The 20,000-nt window shown below is 45.5% G+C and overlaps 2 protein-coding genes across 3 annotated transcripts in view; both read left to right on the forward strand.

Annotated features, from left to right (window-relative positions):
* Positions 1 to 7,867, forward strand: part of LOC130190873 (ETS domain-containing transcription factor ERF-like) — a 9,372-nt gene extending 1,505 nt beyond the window's left edge. The window contains exons 2-6 of the mRNA XM_056410462.1: positions 3,092 to 3,341; positions 5,074 to 5,233; positions 6,652 to 6,715; positions 7,420 to 7,595; positions 7,706 to 7,867. Coding sequence (XP_056266437.1) covers positions 3,092 to 3,341; positions 5,074 to 5,233; positions 6,652 to 6,715; positions 7,420 to 7,595; positions 7,706 to 7,867 — 812 coding nt within the window. The remainder of the gene's footprint in view (positions 1 to 3,091; positions 3,342 to 5,073; positions 5,234 to 6,651; positions 6,716 to 7,419; positions 7,596 to 7,705) is intronic.
* A 514-nt stretch (positions 7,868 to 8,381) lies between these two features.
* Positions 8,382 to 20,000, forward strand: part of lig1 (ligase I, DNA, ATP-dependent) — a 42,212-nt gene continuing 30,593 nt past the window's right edge. Inside the window, exons 1-11 of one of the 2 annotated variants that reach the window (XM_056410662.1) lie at positions 8,382 to 8,526; positions 9,178 to 9,246; positions 11,079 to 11,256; positions 12,544 to 12,670; positions 14,178 to 14,297; positions 14,955 to 15,529; positions 15,590 to 16,034; positions 16,121 to 16,250; positions 17,108 to 17,194; positions 18,221 to 18,277; positions 18,701 to 18,759. In XM_056410662.1, the coding sequence (XP_056266637.1) occupies positions 8,510 to 8,526; positions 9,178 to 9,246; positions 11,079 to 11,256; positions 12,544 to 12,670; positions 14,178 to 14,297; positions 14,955 to 15,529; positions 15,590 to 16,034; positions 16,121 to 16,250; positions 17,108 to 17,194; positions 18,221 to 18,277; positions 18,701 to 18,759 (1,864 nt within the window). In that variant the 5' untranslated portion in view covers positions 8,382 to 8,509. Of the gene's footprint in view, positions 8,527 to 9,177; positions 9,247 to 11,078; positions 11,257 to 12,543; positions 12,671 to 14,177; positions 14,298 to 14,954; positions 16,035 to 16,120; positions 16,251 to 17,107; positions 17,195 to 18,220; positions 18,278 to 18,700; positions 18,760 to 20,000 lie in introns of both variants that reach the window. The other variant, XM_056410663.1, reaches the window with a different exon arrangement.

Consider the following 20,000-nt stretch of genomic DNA (forward strand, 5'->3'; position numbering starts at 1 on the left):
GAAATGCCTGTACCTTCGTGTACATGTTTACGTTACGGCAGCGATTCCCAAACTGTGGTACTGCAGGTGGGCCGCGAGAGGTCATTTACAATAAATGAATAAAATGTTTTTGATTTTCAATTTTGAAAAGTTTAAAATTAATATAAAAATATTTATGATTTAAATTACGTGTTATTCTTTTATCTGACCTATTTTTCTGACCGCCAAACAAAACGATGTCAAATGGGGCGCCCTCTTGTAGTATTAGTTTATGTTTTGATCAGAGTTGTGGTCAGCGCCGCCGCTATAGCGCACTACGCGCTGCGCGTAGGGCACCAAGTCCTGAGGGGGCACACAAAATAGGCAACTAAAACAATCCTCATAGTTATAATAATTATAATGCCGATATTATTTCAGTCTAGAAATATTAGGCGCCTTTTAGGCATGTATATCACAAAACAGGCAGAACAAGAGAGATGTTTAATCTCAGCACCCCCCCGTTAACACATCTCGGGTCGCATCGCTCTGTCTGCCGTGATGCGCGCCGACACATCCGCTCACACAGCAGGGTTTTTCCTGGGTCAAAATGGGTCTTCGGTGCTCCCAAAAAAAAACATCTATTCATGCACGTCAGGCTGTTGAGTGAGTGATCAGCAACTGGCCGCTCAGACAAGTCGCGCAACTCACAGTTGCGTATTGATCAGACAAGAAGACACGCTTATCAACTCCAGTAAATTTCGTCTACCCCCCGTCAACTCTTCTCGGCTCGCGCGCACCAGAGCTCCGATGCCGGCGCGCGCCTCCCTCAGCCGGGATGTGCGCACAGGTGAGCACACCTCAGTGTTAAATTACGGCTTAGGCGCGCGCCCACATTTTCTCTTCGCAGGAAAAACCCTGCACAGGTAAACACCCTCTCACTAGCACCCCCCCCGTCACAACGCGTCATCAACGCTGATTGGGATTTAAGGCTTGGGTGGGCCGCAGAAGATTTTCAGATTTCAAATTGGGCCGCGGCATTCTTGAGTTTGGGAACCGCTGCGTTACGGCATTAACAGGTTACGCCTGCGCATGCGCGACAGCCGAGATTCTTGGCGACTTGCCAGGTCTTACCTCCGTGAGTTCGGCTTTTCTGATGTTGTCCTTCAAAACAAAAGCTCAACATTGAGCTTTTTTTTCTTGTCTGATAGAGCAATCTGGTTTACTTGAAAGTGATTGCAATTGCATTTATTCTATTATTTCAAAAGGGACAGATGCAGGAGTCACAAATGGTGATTCTCATATTTATTATTATGATAATTATTTAAATCTGAGGATGTCTGTAGAGCTGATGTGAATGTAGTCATCAACGGTCTGAGTTCAGAACCAATCCCAGATGAGAAAACTTTCATGAATACCAATTTTGCCCCGAAAAACTCGTCAGTGGAGTTGAGAAAATCACCAAATCAAAGACCAGGAGCTGGATTACTGACAGACTGCCTCAGACTGTCTGTCTGTGATTATGAACTAACTACAAGCTCACAGACAGAGTTCAGTCACAGCCGTCACACTGACTGGAGTCACATGACTTGATGGCATTATGATGAGAGCTGAACTCACATGAGTTGCACTGACTGATCATGTTGTCAGTGTCGTGTTGTCATGTAAATACAACATTTATATTGGTAGTTCATCCAGCTGCTCATTGAAATGTGTTTTTTCTTGTTCATATTGTGTGCGGTTAACAAATATCTTACTTGTTATATTACACTTAAATTCTGTGTTCCTGGTCACATCAATTTGAACGCTGGAACAAAATGACAATTAGGCCAAATAAAAAGTCGTAAATCCAGTCTTGACCGTCGTTTCCTCTCAACGCCTCAATAGGTAGATCTTGCCGGTCATGAAGGCGGAGGTCAGGGGTCTTGGGCTCAAAAAGGTTGGTGACCACTGGCCTAAATCATGTCAACATGTACAAACCCAAAAAGTATCAATCTGTAAATGAGATAAATATATAACAGAGAACGGCTCTCAATACGACGGCTAACAGCTAACAGCGCAAACATCGGAACAATTACCAGGGACTCGCGTGGAGGCGTGGCCTAACCAGACAACTCCAAATAAGTTTTCCTCCTCCTCCTCTATCTCCTCCTCCTCTATCTCCTCCTCTATCTTCTCCTCCTCCTCCTCTATCCCCTCCTCTATCTCCTCCTCCTCCTCTATCCCCTCCTCTATCTCCTCCTCCTCCTCTATCTCCACCTCTATCTCCTCCTCTATCTCCTCCTCCTCCTCTATCTCCTCCTCTATCTTCTCCTCCTCCTCCTCTATCCCCTCCTCTATCTTCTCCTCCTCCTCTATCTCCTTCTCCTCCTCTATCTCCACCTCTATCTCCTCCTCCTCCTCCTCTATCTCCACCTCTATCTTCTCCTCTATCTTCTCCTCCTCCTCCTCTATCTCGTCCTCCTCCTCTATCTCCTCCTCTATCTCCTCCTCCTCTATCTCCTCCTCCTCCTCTATCTCCTCCTCTATCTCCTCCTCCTCCTCTATCTCCTCCTCCTCCTCTATCTCCTCCTCTATCTCCTCCTCCTCCTCTATCTCCACCTCTATCTCCTCCTCCTCTATCTCTTCCTCCTCCTCTATCTCCTCCTCCTCCTCCTCTATCTCCTCCTCCTCCTCCTCCTCTATCTCCTCCTCTATCTCCTCCTCCTCTATCTCTTCCTCCTCCTCCTCTCATCTCCTCCTCCTCTCTCTCCTCCTCCCTCCCCCTCCTCCTCCTCCTCCTCCTCCTCCTCCTCCTCCTCCTCTATCTCCTCCTCCTCTATCTCTTCCTCCTCCTCTATCTCCTCCTCAATCTCCTCCTCCTCCTCTATCTCCTCCTCCTCTATCTCCTCTATCTCATCCTCTATCTCCTCCTCTATCTCCTCCTCCTCCTCTATGTCCTCCTCTATCTCCTCCTCCTCCTCTATCTCGTCCTCCTCCTCTATCTCCTCCTCCTCTATCTCCTCTATCTCCTCCTCTATCTCCTCCTCAATCTCCTCCTCCTCCTCTATCTCCTCCTCCTCTATCTCATCCTCTATCTCATCTTCTCCTCCTCCTCTATCTCCTCCTCCTCCTCTATCTCCTCCTCCTCCTCCAGCAGTGCTCTTCCCGGACTGGGCCTACAGACCTTCGTGGTCTCCCGGCTCCCGGCAGGTGCAGCTGTGGCACTTCCTGCTGGAGCTGCTGGGGCGCGGTGAGGGCGGAGCTCTCGGAGAGGGCGGAGCCATCGGCTGGGGGGGCGAGTGGGGGGAGTTCGTCATCCGGGACCCTGAGAGGCTGGCGAGGCTCTGGGGCGACAGAAAGGGGAAACCACACATGAACTATGACAAGCTGAGCCGGGCGCTGAGGTGAGAAACACACACACATATACACACACATACACACACACACACACATATACACACACACACACACACATGTACACACATACACACATACACACATGTACACACATACACACACATACACACACATATACACACACACATATACACACATATACACACATACACACACATGTACACACATATACACACATGTACACACATACACACATACACACATACATATATACACACACACACACATACACACACATATACATACATATACACACATACATATACACATATATACATATATATACACACATATACACATATACATATATATATACACACATATACATATGTACATATATACATACACATATACACACACATACACATACACACATATACATATACACATATACACACATATACACATACACATACACACATATACACATATATATACATATACACATATATACACCTAAATATATATACATACAAATAAATATATATATACACACATATACACACATATACACACATATACACACATAAACATATACACACATAAACATAAACACACATATATACACACATACACACACATATACATATATACACATATATATGTATATTATATACACATATACATATATATGCATATATACATATATATATTCATATATGTATATACATATATACACATATATATACACATATATATATATATATATATATATATATACACATATACACACATATATATACATATATACACACATACACACACATATATATATACACATATATATACACACATATACATATACACATATATATATACACACATATATATATATATACACACATATACATATACACATATATATATACACACATATACATATACACATATATACATACACACATATATATATATATACACACATGCATACACACATATACACACACACACATATACACACATACACACACACACATATATATAAAAACACACACTCACACATACACACACACATATACACACACATATACGCACATACACACACACATATATATACAAACACACACTCACAAACACACACACGCATACATACACACACACATATGCACACACACACATATGCACACACACGTATACACACACACACACACACATACAAACAGTGAAACTCTCTCTAGTAAAACTCTTTCCAGTAAAACTCTTTCTAGTAAAACTCTCTCTAGTAAAACTCTTTCTCGTAAAACTCTCTCCAGTAAAACTATCTCGAGTAAAATTCTCTCTAGTAAAACTCTCTCTCGTAAAACTCTCTCCAGTAAAACTCTCTCTAGTAAAACTCTCTCCAGTAAAACTCTCTCCAGTAAAACTCTCTCTAGTAAAACTCTCTCCAGTAAAACTCTCTCCAGTAAAACTCTTTCTCGTAAAACTCTCTCCAGTAAAACTCTCTCTAGTAAAACTCTCTCTAGTAAAACTCTTTCTAGTAAAACTCTCTCCAGTAAAACTCTCTCTAGTAAAACTCTCTCTAGTAAAACTCTCTCTCGTAAAACTCTCTCTAGTAAAACTCTTTCTCGTAAAACTCTCTCCAGTAAAACTCTCTCTAGTAAAACTCTCTCTAGTAAAACTCTTTCTAGTAAAACTCTCTCCAGTAAAACTCTCTCTAGTAAAACTCTCTCCAGTAAAACTCTCTCTAGTAAACCCTGACAGGAGACGCTCTTCTTCCAGATATTACTACAACAAACGGATCCTTCACAAGACCAAAGGGAAGAGATTCACCTACAAGTTCAACTTCAGCAAAGTGATTCTGATCAACTATGCAGGATACCCTCCACCTCCTCCTCCTCCTCCTCCACCTCCTCCTCCTCCTCCACCCATCAGCCATCAGGTCATTACCCCATCCGCACATCTCACATCACAACCTACAGGACTCCACTCCTTGGAAAACTGTCTCATAATGTTTAACACGCTTTCAATTTTTTATTTCTCATCACATAAAAATTAATTTGATCTGTTTCCCAAAACAGGAGACTGGCCCTTTAAGAATAGTTTTATCAACAAAAAACACTTCCAAAATAATTATGCGTTATCCAATTTAAAATATGCCGACGTTGATGGAAACAATTACTTTGACTTCTCAGTGTAATATGAAACTATCGGACATGAAGAGCAATAATTTCTGCAGTTTTATCATTTAATTATAGTCTGTGGAGTCGACGTGTCGGTGTCGTGTTCTCAGGTCACCGTCTGTAATTAAAGTACAGGAGCAGCTATTTAAAGATATCACATGACAGGTTTCATAAATTGAAATACCAATTTGAAATAAAACTCTTAATGTAATAATAAATTGTAAAAAAAAAAAAATCTTCATACATTTAATTAATTTATTTCAGTTTTAAATGAGGCCACCAGCAACACCTTCATGGTGTTACGCTTATTAATGTTTAATCATCCGGGGCTTTGATCTACAGCGTATTCAAGAACTCCGTGATACATACGCCACTGCTACTGATGTATGTATACATATTACATATATGTATATATGTATTTATTTATATATATACATATATATTTATATAAATAAATATATATATACATATATATATTTATATAAATATATGAATAAATATATATATTTATATATATTTATATATATATGTATATTTATATATTGTTTTCAATATTTATATATATATATATATATACAGGACTCTCAGAAAATTAGAATATTGTGATGAAGTTCTTTATTTTCTGTAATGCAATTAAAAAAACAAAAATGTCATGCATTCTGGATTCATTACAAATCAACTGAAATATTGCAAGCCTTTTATTCTGATTTATTGCTGATTATGGCTTACATCTTAAGAAAACTCAAATATCCTATCTCTAAATATTAGAATATCATGAAAAAGTATACTAGTAGGGTATTAAACAAATCACTTGAATTGTCTAATTAACTCGAAACACCTGCAAGGGTTTCCTGAGCCTTGACAAACACTCAACTGTTATAAATCTTTTTTTTTACTTGGTCTGAGGAAATATTAAAATGTTATGAGATAGGATTTTAGAGTTTTCTTAAGCTGTAAGCCATAATCAGCAATATTAAAAGAATAAAAGGCTTGCAATATTTCAGTTGATTTGTAATGAATCCAGAATGCATGACATTTTTGTTTTTTTAATTGCATTACAGAAAATAAAGAACTTTATCACAATATTCTAATTTTCTGAGACAGTCCTGTACATATATAGCATTGAAAGCTCCCATGTCAGCCATCCTCCCATCTCATCCTCCATCCCTCCATCCAGCTGCTGCAGGGCGGCCTCCTTCCCTTCCCTCTGTGCGGAGGAGCCGGCTTGGGGGTCCACAGAGGTAAGAACCCAGGGCCCGGGACCGCCACGGGGGTCCCGGACCACCGGGACCGCCACGGGGTCCCGGGACCGGGACCACCGGGACCACCACGGGGGTCCGGGCCCTTCAATCTGTTCCCTGTTTTTTTATGTTCTGTCTGCACGTCTGAGAGGAAATGAAGACATCGTGAAGATATACAGGAACATAAACCTCCAACATGGAGTCAAATTGTCAAACTTTATTGATACGGGATTATACAAACAATAACAATAGGACGAAATATATGGAACTGACACGATTACAACATGTTACACATATGGAGTTTCATTTAATGCTACTACCACTATTATTAATAATAATAATTATTATGATTAGTTTATTTTTAAGACAAAAACATCTGAACTGCCTTCAGACGTATTTCACATTCTTCCTCTTCAGTTGCTATGACGACAGCTTTTACTTTTTGTTTTGTTCCGACATTCCATAAAAAGTGTCAAACGTGTAAGTTATGTTGCTCGGCTTCGACCAACAAGGTGAAAGGGAACGTTTGAATTCAGCCGCGGACGACCTCGCCTGAGGTAATGTGCAATGCTCCTGAAATAGATTTGTCAAATGAGGGTTTTTTTGAACGTTGATGAAGTAATATGAATCTGAGCGATCGGTTGTCTTGACGACAGAATTATTTGAGGCCCTTTGGTTGATGTTTTGTATCTGTTTCCTGACAGCGGGGGGGCATCAGCCCTTCCTGCTCCCATGCTGCCTCCTGAAGCCGCCACCCCGGCCTCTCCACGGCCGCTCACCGCCACCGCCGCCCGTCCCCCGGGCGCTCGGTGGCGGCGGCTGGCCACATAAGGGCCCCGCGGCGTGGGGCCTGGACCGCGGCGGTCGACACCTCCCGCTAGTAAATGAACTAGTAAATAAACTAGTTGACTTAACTTAAATTACCCAGCATTCCGTGTGAGCTGCATGAATGACGCGTTGAAAGGAGCTGGTAGGTCTTCTCCGCCGCAGCATCAGGACCAGCCGCCCGTGTGGTGCCACTCCCACACGGCAGGGGGCGCTAGCAAATTCTCACAACACCGCTATTTCCCCGGGAGCGAGTCAGAGCACAGATGTGTCGCGGAGAGTAAGATGTCTCACTCTGAAGATATTTTCAAATCGGAATGCTGGTGAAACTGCAAGATGGGCTTCCCTTGTACACTTCATTATTTCTTCTAAATCACATCTTATTCCGCTATTCAATGTCTCCTTTACATGCACCTTGTTGTTTTATTAGTCTTTTTAGTTGTTTGTTATGTTGTATGTAAACAGATGTTATTCTAGTGTGTTGTAGTTGTACGCTGCAATTATAATACGAGTGTATTATCTTTTAATATTGGAAAAATTATTAAATGAAACCAAATAAAATGAACTTTCTTACTGTATTAGGGAATTACAATGTTGTTTTGTATTTTACACGATTTTTTTTAAAGGATACAATATCTTAAGATTGTTTCTGTTTTACTGTAAATACATCAGAATAGACCAACATCCAATTATTAAAGGATCAAACTAAACCAGAGAAGCGGTGCTTTTATCAAATCGATCAAATCTTCTTTCTTTTTTGCACACCAGATTTTATCGAACGAGTGACTGCTCCTCTTTTTTCCACGATCTTTGGTCCAGAGGACGTTTTGGCGCGGAATATTCCAAGTGTTTCCCTGGTGTCGTCGTGCGCGCTGTAGTTTGTGTTTTTTCTGCGTGCGCGCTGTGTTGTTGACCGGCCCCGTGACTCGTCTCGAGTATCTTGTGTGAAGGAAGCAGCGGAACGACAACATGCAGCGGAGCATCGCGTGAGTGACGTGTGGAGGAGCGCGCGCGTGTAGAACCGACTGCCGTCCGCCGGTTCGGTGTGTTAGGAGTTTGATTTCCGGTCAAAGTGCCTAAACGAGTCACACGTCAGCTGGATAGCGGGTTAACCTGCGCGTTAGCATCGTAAGCTAGTCTTCAACGTCACGTTTTGATCCGACGGCACTGTTTAAACCTCTCGTCTCAAACCGCTAAATGTCCCTCCTGAGCTTCCGTTAACCCGTAACCGTTTACCTGTGTCTGTTGACGTGACACAGAACAAGTACCGCGACGTTAAGATAACTTTATACGCACTGACGTCACTTAACGTCAACGGGTTCCTAGCGGGACGACTTGTGGGTCTTTTCGCGCCGGAGAGGAGGCGTGGCTTATCTCCATGGAAACGGTTATCATTTTCTCTTGGCGTTGCTCTCGTTGAGTGAACAAGGAAGTGACACCAGTGACACCAGTGAGACCAGCTGTCCCCGGAAAGACTCCAACAGTTAGAATGAGTTAGATTTAGACGACACCAACGCCCGTTTACTGTTCTCTCTCCTTCTCTTCCTCATCCTCCTCTCCATCTCTTCCCTCCTTCTCTCCCCTCATCCCTGCATCCTCTCCTCCCCTCTCCTCATCCTTCCTCCTCTCCTCCTCAGATCCTTCTTCCAGCCCAAGTGTAAGGACAAGGCCGTTGAGAAGAAAGCTGCCCATGAACCCGTGAAGAAGTGAGACCCTGAGATGTTACTTCCTTCGCCTGAGATGTTACTTCCTACCTCTGAGATGTTACTTCCTTCGCCTGAGATGTTACTTCCTACCTCTGAGATGTTACTTCCTTCCCCTGAGATGTTACTTCCTTTGCCTGAGATGTTACTTCCTACCTCTGAGATGTTACTTCCTTCCCCTGAGATGTTACTTCCTTCCCCTGATATGTTACTTCCTTCCCCTGAGATGTTACTTCCTTCCCCTGAGATGTTACTTCCTACCTCTGAGATGTTACTTCCTTCCTCTGAGATTTTACTTTCTTCCTCTGAGATGTTACTTCCTTCCCCTGAGATGTTACTTCCTTCGCCTGAGATGTTACTTCCTTCCCCTGAGATTTTACTTCCTTCCTCTGAGATGTTACTTCCTTCCCCTGAGATGTTACTTCCTCTGAGATGTTACTTCCTTCCTCTGAGATGTTACTTCCTTCCCTTGAGATGTTACTTCCTACCTCTGAGATGTTACTTCCTTCCTCTGAGGTTTTACTTTCTTCCTCTGAGATGATACTTCCTTCCCCTGAGATTTTACTTCCTTCCTCTGAGATGATACTTCCTTCCCCTGAGATGTTACTTCCTTCCCCTGAGATGTTACTTCCTGCCTCTGAGATGTTACTTCCTTCCCCTGAGATGTTACTTCCTTCCTCTGAGATGATACTTCCTTCCCCTGAGATGTTACTTCCTTCCCCTGAGATGTTACTTCCTTCCCCTGAGATGTTACTTCCTTCCCTTGAGATGTTACGTCCTTCCTCTGAGATGTTACTTACTTCCCCTGATATGTTACTTCCTTCCCTTGAGATGTTACTTCCTTCCCCTGAGATGTTACTTCCTACCTCTGAGATGTTACTTCCTTCCTCTGAGATGTTACTTCCTTCCTCTGAGATGTTACTTCCTTCCCTTGAGATGTTACTTCCTACCTCTGAGATGTTACTTCCTTCCTCTGAGATTTTACTTCCTTCCTCTGAGATGTTACTTCCTTCCCCTGAGATGTTACTTCCTTCCTCTGAGATGTTACTTCCTTCCCCTGAGATTTTACTTCCTTCCCCTGAGATGTTACTTCCTTCCTCTGAGATGTTACTTCCTTCCTCTGAGATGTTACTTCCTTCCCCTGAGATGTTACTTCCTACCTCTGAGATGTTACTTCCTTCCTCTGAGGTTTTACTTTCTTCCTCTGAGATGATACTTCCTTCCCCTGAGATTTTACTTCCTGCCTCTGAGATGTTACTTCCTTCCCCTGAGATGTTACTTCCTTCCTCTGAGATGATACTTCCTTCCCCTGAGATGTTACTTCCTTCCCCTGAGATGTTACTTCCTTCCTCTGAGATGTTACTTCCTTCCCCTGATATGTTACTTCCTTCCCTTGAGATGTTACTTCCTTCCCCTGAGATGTTACTTCCTACCTCTGAGATGTTACTTCCTTCCTCTGAGATTTTACTTCCTTCCTCTGAGATGTTACTTCCTTCCCTTGAGATGATACTTTACTTCCTCTGAGATGTTACTTCCTACCTCTGAGATGTTACTTCCTTCCCCTGAGATGTTACTGCCTACCTCTGAGATGTTACTTCCTTCCCCTGATATGTTACTTCCTTCCCCTGAGATGTTACTTCCTTCCCCTGATATGTTACTTCCTTCCCCTGAGATGTTACTTCCTTCCCCTGATATGTTACTTCCTTCCCCTGAGATGTTACTTCCTACCTCTGAGATGTTACTTCCTTCCCCTGAGATGTTACTTCCTGCCATCTGAGCGTCCAACCTTCTCACTTCCTGTCGGCTTTTGTTTATTTATTGTTCTGCGTCTCCAGACTCGTCAAAGGTCCCCTGAAGGTGCAGAACGGCGCCCGGGAAGCGGACTCGCCCATCAAGAAGGTCGCCCGACGCAGCCGCCAGATCCTGGACAGCGACGAGGATGAAGACGAGGAGGAAGAGCAGAAGCCCGTTAAAGAGGAAGTCGACGAGGCAGCTCTGGATAAAAAAGAAAAGGTAACTCCCACATATAACCAGGTGCATGCTGGTCCTGTACTTGTCTACTCCCACATATAACCAGGTGCATTCTGGTCCTGTGGATTTTCTCCCTCACGTAAACCTTGTGGATGTATATATATTTTCATAAAGCTGTTTTTAAATCTTTTTAATACAACACCTAGAAACACAGGCTTCTGCCCATGACCGTCATCAAGGTCATCCTCACCTCCCCCCCGTATTGATGTTTTATAATGGGATGTGCCGACTTCGGTTCATGCATCAACGACCTCACCGCCATGATTGATGACGACTTTGGTTCCCGTCTCGCTGCTCTGGACTTGTTTGGCTTCCAATGCAAACAATGAAGATGTGGACGATGACATCACTGAGACCCCGAGACCACAAGACCCCGAGACCCGATACCACGAGACCACGAGACCCCGATACCACGAGACTCGAGACCACGAGACCACGAGACCCCGAGACCCGATACCACGATACCACGAGGCCCCGAGACCCGATACCACGAGACCCCAATACCTCGAGACCACGAGGCCCCGAGACCCCGAGACCCCGATACCACGAGACTCGAGACCCGATACCACGAGACCACAAGACCACGAGGCTCGAGACCACGAGGCCCCGAGACCACGAGGCCCCGAGACCCGATACCACGAGACCCCAAGACCTCGAGACCACGAGGCCCCGAGACCCGATACCACGAGACCCCAAGACCTCGAGACCACGAGGCCCCGAGTGTCTCGGACCTTTTCTGTTGCGCCCCAACAAAATTGTAACTAAATGGTCCACCCTGAATTATTAAAAATAACAACAATATAATTACTTTGCAATCATTTTTAATCAGCCAGATTGATCCATCAGACGAAAAACTAATACACATTTTCAATAACTTTATTATAATACAAATACAGCTCAATCTGTACAAACAATTAACTAATATTTGGCATAAAAAAAGCTTATTTTGGCTGAAATTAACCTGTTTTACAATGAATATGTAAAGTGCAATCTGTGAAAAACTAAACAACTTTAAATATTTGGCAATAAAGAGCTTGATACAACCTCTCAATGCTCAATGTTGAGCTCTTGTTTTGAAGGGCAACAGCAGGAAAGCACTCTCAATGCTCAATGTTGAGCTCTTGTTTTGAAGGCCAGCGGTCTCACGGTGTTACGTCTGTGTACTTTGTAACATGTGAAGGTCTAACGTGTGTCCCACCTGCAGTGCCGTGGCGGCCCACTAGAGGGCCGCGCCCCACAGCTTGAGTTGAACCCGCTGGTCTCTTTCAGAAGGACGACGTGTTCAAGGCCGTTCCCACGCCGCTGACCCCCGTGACCCCGACCACGCCGGCCTCATCGGCCTCGCCCGGCACCCCCAACTCCGTCTCGCCCTCGGAGGTCGTCAAACGCAAGACGGGTCGGTGTCTGTCGTCTATTGTTCTTTCCTTTGTTCTTTCCTTTGTTCTTTGTTCTTCTCTTTCCCTCCAAACAGAAAGCGTCTCTAACTTCTTAACTTTGACGTTCATGATCGGTCGTTTTTCTGCCTCGGGCGATTTTCCTTGATTATACTTATTAGCGGGAGCCTAATGTCTCCAAATCCTCATTATATCACAACAACAACAACAACGAGGCGTTCATTACACGCTCAACGCTCCAGAAGTTTGAGAACCGGAAAAATTTCATTTCTAAATATTCTTTGTTTCGTTATCCGGCTGGAAGAGACGCCATCTTTACCCCTGTGTGTGTGTGTGTGTGTGTGTGTGTGTGTGTGTCCCTCTGTTTGTGTGTGTGTCTCTGTGTGTGTGTGTGTCTCTGTTTGTGTGTGTGTGTCTCTGTGTGTGTTTGTGTGTGTGTGTGTCTGTGTGTGTGTCTCTGTGTGTGTGTGTGTGTGTGTGTGTCTCTGTGTGTTGTGTGCCTGTGTGCTCTGTGTGTGTGTGTGTGTGTGTGTGTGTGTGTGTGTTTCTCTGTGTGTGTGTGTCTGTGTGTGTGTGTGTGTCTCTGTGTGTGTGTGTCTCTGTGTGTGTGTGTGTGTGTGTGTGTGTCTCTGTGTGTGTGTGTGTGTGTGTGTGTGTCTGTGTGCATGTGTGTGTCTCTGTGTGTGTGTGTGTGTGTGTGTGTGTGTGTCTCTGTGTGTGTCTCTGTGTGTGTGTGTGTGTGTGCTCTCTAATGGACCCAGTGGACCGAGCCTCGTTCTGGTCGTTGATCTCGTTTGTTTCTCCGGCTTTAGAAACTTTATTTAAATAAAGAAGACGACATGACGCGATGCGGCGTGTGTCTCCGTGTTTTGCGTCACGCGTGTTCTTCATCTGAATGTTAGCGTGTTGCCTTCACACGGAGCCGAGGGACTCGTGTGCGTTTCATTTAAAATGTGTTATTTTAATCTCCTCACGTCGAGCATCCTGCTCCTCTCTTCTTCTTTGTTTGTGTGTGTGTGTGTGTGTGTGTGTTCAGCAGCGCTGCGTCGTCTTTTTTTAATGCGTCTCTTAATTTGACCAGAAGTCGTCTCCTTAATGTCGGGTTAATGTTTCATTACAATATCACAGCGGCGCTGCTACCTGAGCCAGGACCCCACGGAGGCCCTCAACCAGGACCACGAGCAACACACACACACACACACAAACAGACGGACACACACACACAGAGACACACACACACACAGCACATTACACTCACACACACACACATAACATTAAACTCACACCCCGGCTGATGGAAGCAGAGTTTCATTAGTGAGATTCTCTTCTCCTCTTTGCTCCTTCTCTTTATTCCTCCTCTTTGCTCCTCTTTATTCCTCCTCTTTACTCCTCTTCCTCTTTATTCCTCCTCTTTGCTCCTCCTCTTTGCTCCTCCTCTTTGCTCCCTCTCCTCAGCCTCGTTCTGGCCCTCCTCCTCCTCTGTTGTTCATTTCGTTGTTTGTGTTTCAGCGAGGAAGATGTTCCCCAAGAGGAAGCTGGACGACAGCAGGAGCCTGAAAGAGGAGGCGCAGGCCGCGGAGGAGGAGTCGGGCCGGCTGAACAAGCGCCCCCGTGTGGAGAGCGGCGCAGGTACGCCGACCCCCCGCGACCCCTCGGCCCCCTGGGGGTCGTGACAAGCGGCGCATGTTGTCCTTTAACACGGGAGCGCCTGGATCAGTTACGACTTTCTCAAATAGTTTTTTCTAGGCCTGGAAAAGTCCTGGAAAAAAATGTAACTTCCAAAAGTTTTGGAGAAGTCACAAACCGTAACGCTGGACAGATGTTTCATATTAAACCGAGTTTAACACAATTAAAACGCTTTTAAAACAAAGACGCTGAAAGTATAAGCCGGCGTACGCTCTCATACGAGTGAACGGAAAGGTTTGGTTGCCATAGCAACGGTATCTTAGGGAAGCGGTCGGGTTAATCCACTATGCCGGGGGAAGTGGTCGGGTTAATCCACTGTGTTCCTGCCTGCAGGCGGCAGACGAGGATAAATTGGGCTCTTTGGTACTTTACCAAAAAGCCTTCTGCCGTCAGCCGGCCGGTCGACCCCGTGACCCCGTGACCCCGGCCGCTGAGACTTGTTTGTCAATAGCGATTCTCTCCTGGAAACACTCGAAAAAATATAACCCGCGGCATTTCTAGCAGGACGTCTTCAAACAATAAATATAATAACATGTTCCCTCGGGGAAGCTGCTGCCGTTTATCTCCTCAGTGACTCCCCTTGTGTCTCCTCCTCTGCAGGGAGCACCGAGGAGCCCATGGAGGAGGAGGAGGAGGAGGAGGAGGAGGAGGAACAGGCACTGAGCGAGGATAACGGCCCAGAGGAGGAGGTGAAGAAGGAGGAGGATGTGAAGAAAGCTGAAGCAGCGGAAAGTAAAGCAAAGGAGAAGAAGGATGATGAGAAAAGACCTGTTGGTTTAAAGAAGAAGAAGATGGAGGAGAAGGAGGAGGAGAAGATGGAGAAGATGGAGAAGGAGAAGAAGATGGAGGAGGAGAAGAAAGTGAAAGCTGAAGAAAATAAAGCAAAGGAGAAGATGGATGATAAAAGGCCACTTTCCAAGAAGGAGGAGAAAGTAAAGAAAGCTGAAGCAGCGGGAAAGAAAAATAAAACAAAGGAGAAGACGGAAGATGAGAAAAGGCCTGTTTCCAAGAAGAAGATGATGAAGGAGGAGAAAGAGGAGGAAGAGAGCTCTGATGAGAAAGTAAAGAAAGCTGAAGTGGCGGAAAAGAAAAATAAAGCAAAGGAGAAGACAGAAGATGAGAAGAGGCCTGTTTCCAAGAAGATGAAGATAGAGGAGGAGGAGAAGAAGAAGAAAGTGGAGGAGGAGGAGGAGAAGAAGAAGAAGAAAGTGGAGGAGGAGAAGAAGAAAGTGGAGGAGGAGGAAGAGAGCTCTGATGAGAAAGTAAAGAAAGCTGAAGTGGCGGAAAAGAAAAATAAAGCAAAGGAGAAGACAGAAGATGAGAAGAGGCCTGTTTCCAAGAAGATGAAGATAGAGGAGGAGGAGAAGAAGAAGAAAGTGGAGGAGGAGAAGAAGAAGAAGAAAGTGGAGGAGGAGAAGAAGAAAGTGGAGGAGGAGGAAGAGAGCTCTGATGAGAAAGTAAAGAAAGCTGAAGTGGCGGAAAAGAAAAATAAAACAAAGGAGAAGACGGAAGATGAGAAGAGGCCTGTTTCCAAGAAGATGAAGATAGAGGCGAAGAAGAAGATGGAGGAAGAGGAGGAGGAGGTGATGAAAAAGGACACACTAAAGCAAGAGAAGAGCCCTAGAGGTCAAGGTGTGAGGAAGCAGGAGGCCAGGAAGACTCCCATCAGCAGCTTCTTTGGTGAGGAGAAAGAAAAGGAGAGGAGCTCCTCCTCTTTCCTGGAACACCGCTTCACTCGTTCTCTCATCCCTTCTTCTGCTCAACAGCTCCGAGGAAAGCTGCCGCGAAGACGGAGAAACCGGAGAAGGACGACGGCGAGAGGAAGACGAGTGGCGAGAGGAAGACGAGTGGCGAGAGGAAGATGTCGACGGAGGACCAGAGCGACGACGCCAAAGGGTAACGACAGGAAGTCGCCCTCAGTTTATACCGTCTCTATGGTTACCGCTCTCACGGTCATTTAGCTCCTCAAGGTCATTTAGCTCCTCACGGTCATTTAGATCCTCAAGGTCATTTAGATCCTCACGGTCATGTAGATCCTCAAGGTCATTTAACTCAAGGTCATTTAGCTCCTCAAGGTCATTTAACTCCTCAGTCATTTAGCTCCTCAAGGTCATTTAGATCTTCAAGGTCATTTAGCTCCTCAAGGTCATTTAGCTCCTCACGGTCATTTAGCTCCTCAAGGTCATTTAACTCCTCAAGGTCATTTAGCTCCTCACGGTCATTTAGCTCCTCAAGGTCATTTAACTCCTCACGGTCATTTAGCTCCTCAAGGTCATTTAGCTCCCCAAGGTCATTTAGCTCCTCAAGGTCATTTAGCTCCTCACGGTCATTTAGCTCCTCACGGTCATTTAGCTCCTCACGGTCATTTAGCTCCTCACGGTCATTTAGCTCCTCACGGTCATTTAGCTCCTCAAGGTCATTTAGCTCCTCAAGGTCATTTAGCTCCTCACGGTCATTTAGCTCCTCACGGTCATTTAACTCCTCAAGGTCATTTAACTCCTCACGGTCATTTAGCTCCTCACGGTCATTTAGCTCCTCACGGTCATTTAGCTCCTCAAGGTCATTTAACTCCTCACGGTCATTTAGCTCCTCAAGGTCATTTAGCTCCTCACGGTCATTTAGCTCCTCACGGTCATTTTACTTTTTTATCATATTCAGTTTTCTGTTCCTTCTTTTAGAAGTGAACCTTTAATCGTATTTGATCTTCCAGAAGTATAAACCAGCGATGCGTCTGACTCGTTTCTTTCCTCCAGAGCGACGACCTCGGGGCCGCCGGACTACGACCCCACCAGGGCCGGCTACCACCCGGTGGACCACGCCTGCTGGGGGTGGGGCCAGAAGTAGGTCTGGGAGCAGCTGTGATGGTGTTGGCTTCCACCCTCTGTCTCTACCTCTCCTCTCTCTCCCCCCTCCCCCTTTTCCTCTCCCCCTCTCCCCTTATATGGAGCATAATTGATTATCCATCCTCTCTGACATGTCTCTCTCTTTCTCTCTGATCAACTCGTCCTCCTGCGTCGCCGCTTCTAACCGCATGTAACCTCCCGCTAACCTCCCGCTAACCTCCCGCTAACCTCCCGCTAACCGCTAACCGCATGTAACCTCCCGCTAACCTCCCGCTAACCTCCCGCTAACCACACGCTAACCTCCCGCTAACCACATGCTAACCTCCGCTAACCACCCGCTAACCTCCCGCTAACCACACGCTAACCTCCCGCTAACCACCCGCTAACCACCCGCTAACCTCCCGCTAACCACATGCTAACCTCCCGCTAACCACACGCTAACCTCCCGCTAACCACCCGCTAACTACACGCTAACCTCCGCTAACCACCCGCTAACCACACGCTAACCACCCGCTAACCTCCCGCTAACCACACGCTAACCTCCCGCTAACCACACGCTAACCTCCCGCTAACCACACGCTAACCTCCCGCTAACCACACGCTAACCTCCCGCTAGCCGCCTGCTAACCGTCCGCTAACCTCCCGCTAACCACACGCTAACCTCCCGCTAACTACACGCTAACCTCCCGCTAACTACACGCTAACCTCCCGCTAACCACACACTAACCTCCCGCTAGCCGCCTGCTAACCGTCCGCTAACCACACGCTAACCACATGTTAACCTCCCGCTAACCACATGCTAACCACCCGCTAGCCGCCTGCTAACCTCCCGCTAACCACACGCTAACCTCCCGCTAGCCGTCCGCTAACCTCCCGCTAACCACACGCTAACCTCATGCTAACCGTCCGCTAACCTCCTGCTAGCCGCCTGCTAACCGTCCGCTAACCTCCTGCTAGCCGCCTGCTAACCGTCCGCTAACCTTCCGCTAACCGCTCGCTAACCGCCTGCTCGTCTCCCTCCAGAGTGCCGTACCTGGCGGTGGCTCGCACCTTTGAGAAGATTGAAGAGGAATCTGGCAGGTAAGGAATGCCCCGCCCCCACACACACACACACACACACACACACACACACACACACACACAGAGCCTCGGCCCGGGAACATGAATACATGAAGGAGCCTCCAGACGGAGAAGTGAAACACCTTCTCCAGACTTCCTCCTTTTGTAATCTTATGAGGGTATTAAATAACACACACACTCTCACACACACTCTCTCACACTCACTCTCACACACACTCTCACACACACTCCCTCCCTCCCAGTGCTGTATCGGGTTTCCTAAATGAACTGCTCATCTGCCTCTTCAGCTTCCGTTTCACTTTTAGTTTCTGAAACGAACCCCCAGACGAGGCTCATTTCCCGCCTCCGGGTGTTTGGAATTGGTTTAACTCGTCTTGCTCCTCGTCTTGCTCGTCTTCCTCGCCTCCTTGTTGTCGTTCCCAGGCTGAGGAACATCGAGACGCTGTCCAACCTGCTGCGCTCCGTGCTGCTGCTCTCTCCAGGTAGGTCTTATCTCCCAGAATGCACCCTGGTGCAGCTACACAGGCAGCCGGCTGCCAGCCACTCCATCAAAGGGGCGGGGGGGGGGGGCTCTGGTGTGTGTGTGTCTGTTTCTCTGGTGTGTGTGTGTGGCCATGTTTCTGTCCCCGTGTGTGTGTGTGTATGTTTCTCTGTGTGTGTGTATGTTTCTCTGTGTGTGTGTGTGTGTGTGTGTGTGTATGTTTCTCTTGTGTGTGTATGTTTATCTAGTGTGTGTGTGTCTGTTTCTCTGGTGTGTGTGTGTATGTTTCTGTATGTTTCCCCGTGTGTGTGTGTGTGTGTGTTTCTCGTGTGTGTGTGTGTGTGTATGTTTCTCTGGTGTGTGTGTGTGTGTATGTTTATCTGGTGTGTGTGTTCCTCTGTGTGTGTGTATGTTTCTCTGTGTGTGTGTGTGTTCCTCTGTGTGTGTGTGTGTGTATGTTTATCTAGTGTGTGTGTTATTGTTAATAACTGTCTTTGCATTTGTTTATTGTTTATTTAGGTGTACTTATATAAATGTATGACTATATATGCAAATGTATTTAATATTATAAAATAAATCTATTTAATTTCATTATATTTAGTTGAGACAGGTGGTTCTCCACTGGTCTGTGTATGTTTATCCACTGGTGTGGGGCATGGTTCTCCACTGTGTGTGTGTGTGGTTCTCTAGTGTGGCTTTGGGGGACATGTTTAACTTCTCAAATGTATTTAATGTGGTGCAGTTTCAACCTGAGAGTTCAGAATATCACAGTATGCACAACAAAACTATTTAGTATATTCCTTTACAGTCAATTATATGAACCAACAAGAATCTTAAGGACAACAAGGTAATACAACATACATACTACTCAGTAACTTCAGACTTTAAAAAAAATGAAAACAGTGCTCATGCATAATAAAACAAAAAAGTCTCAAGTCTCAAAAATTCATGGCTCACTTGAACCTTTGAACCTGTGAACTGCTCTACACACAAGTCTCAGTCTTGAGGATAATTATAAACAAACAATAAAAAAAAAAAGAGTATGAACAACATGAAGCAGCACTCACTTCAACCTTAGTGACACATGTCGGGGACTGGGGATGTTTGTTGTCAATGTGTGGTGTGTGTGTATGTGCCTCATTGTGTGATGTTTAAACTCGGGCGGAAGTGTGTGACTGTTGAAATGTTCGCCTGACTCACTGACGTCATACCGCTGAATCAGAAACTCGGTGTATATTGATC

The sequence above is a fragment of the Pseudoliparis swirei genome, unplaced genomic scaffold, assembly GCF_029220125.1.
Source record: "Pseudoliparis swirei isolate HS2019 ecotype Mariana Trench unplaced genomic scaffold, NWPU_hadal_v1 hadal_25, whole genome shotgun sequence".
Lineage (NCBI taxonomy): Eukaryota > Metazoa > Chordata > Actinopteri > Perciformes > Liparidae > Pseudoliparis > Pseudoliparis swirei.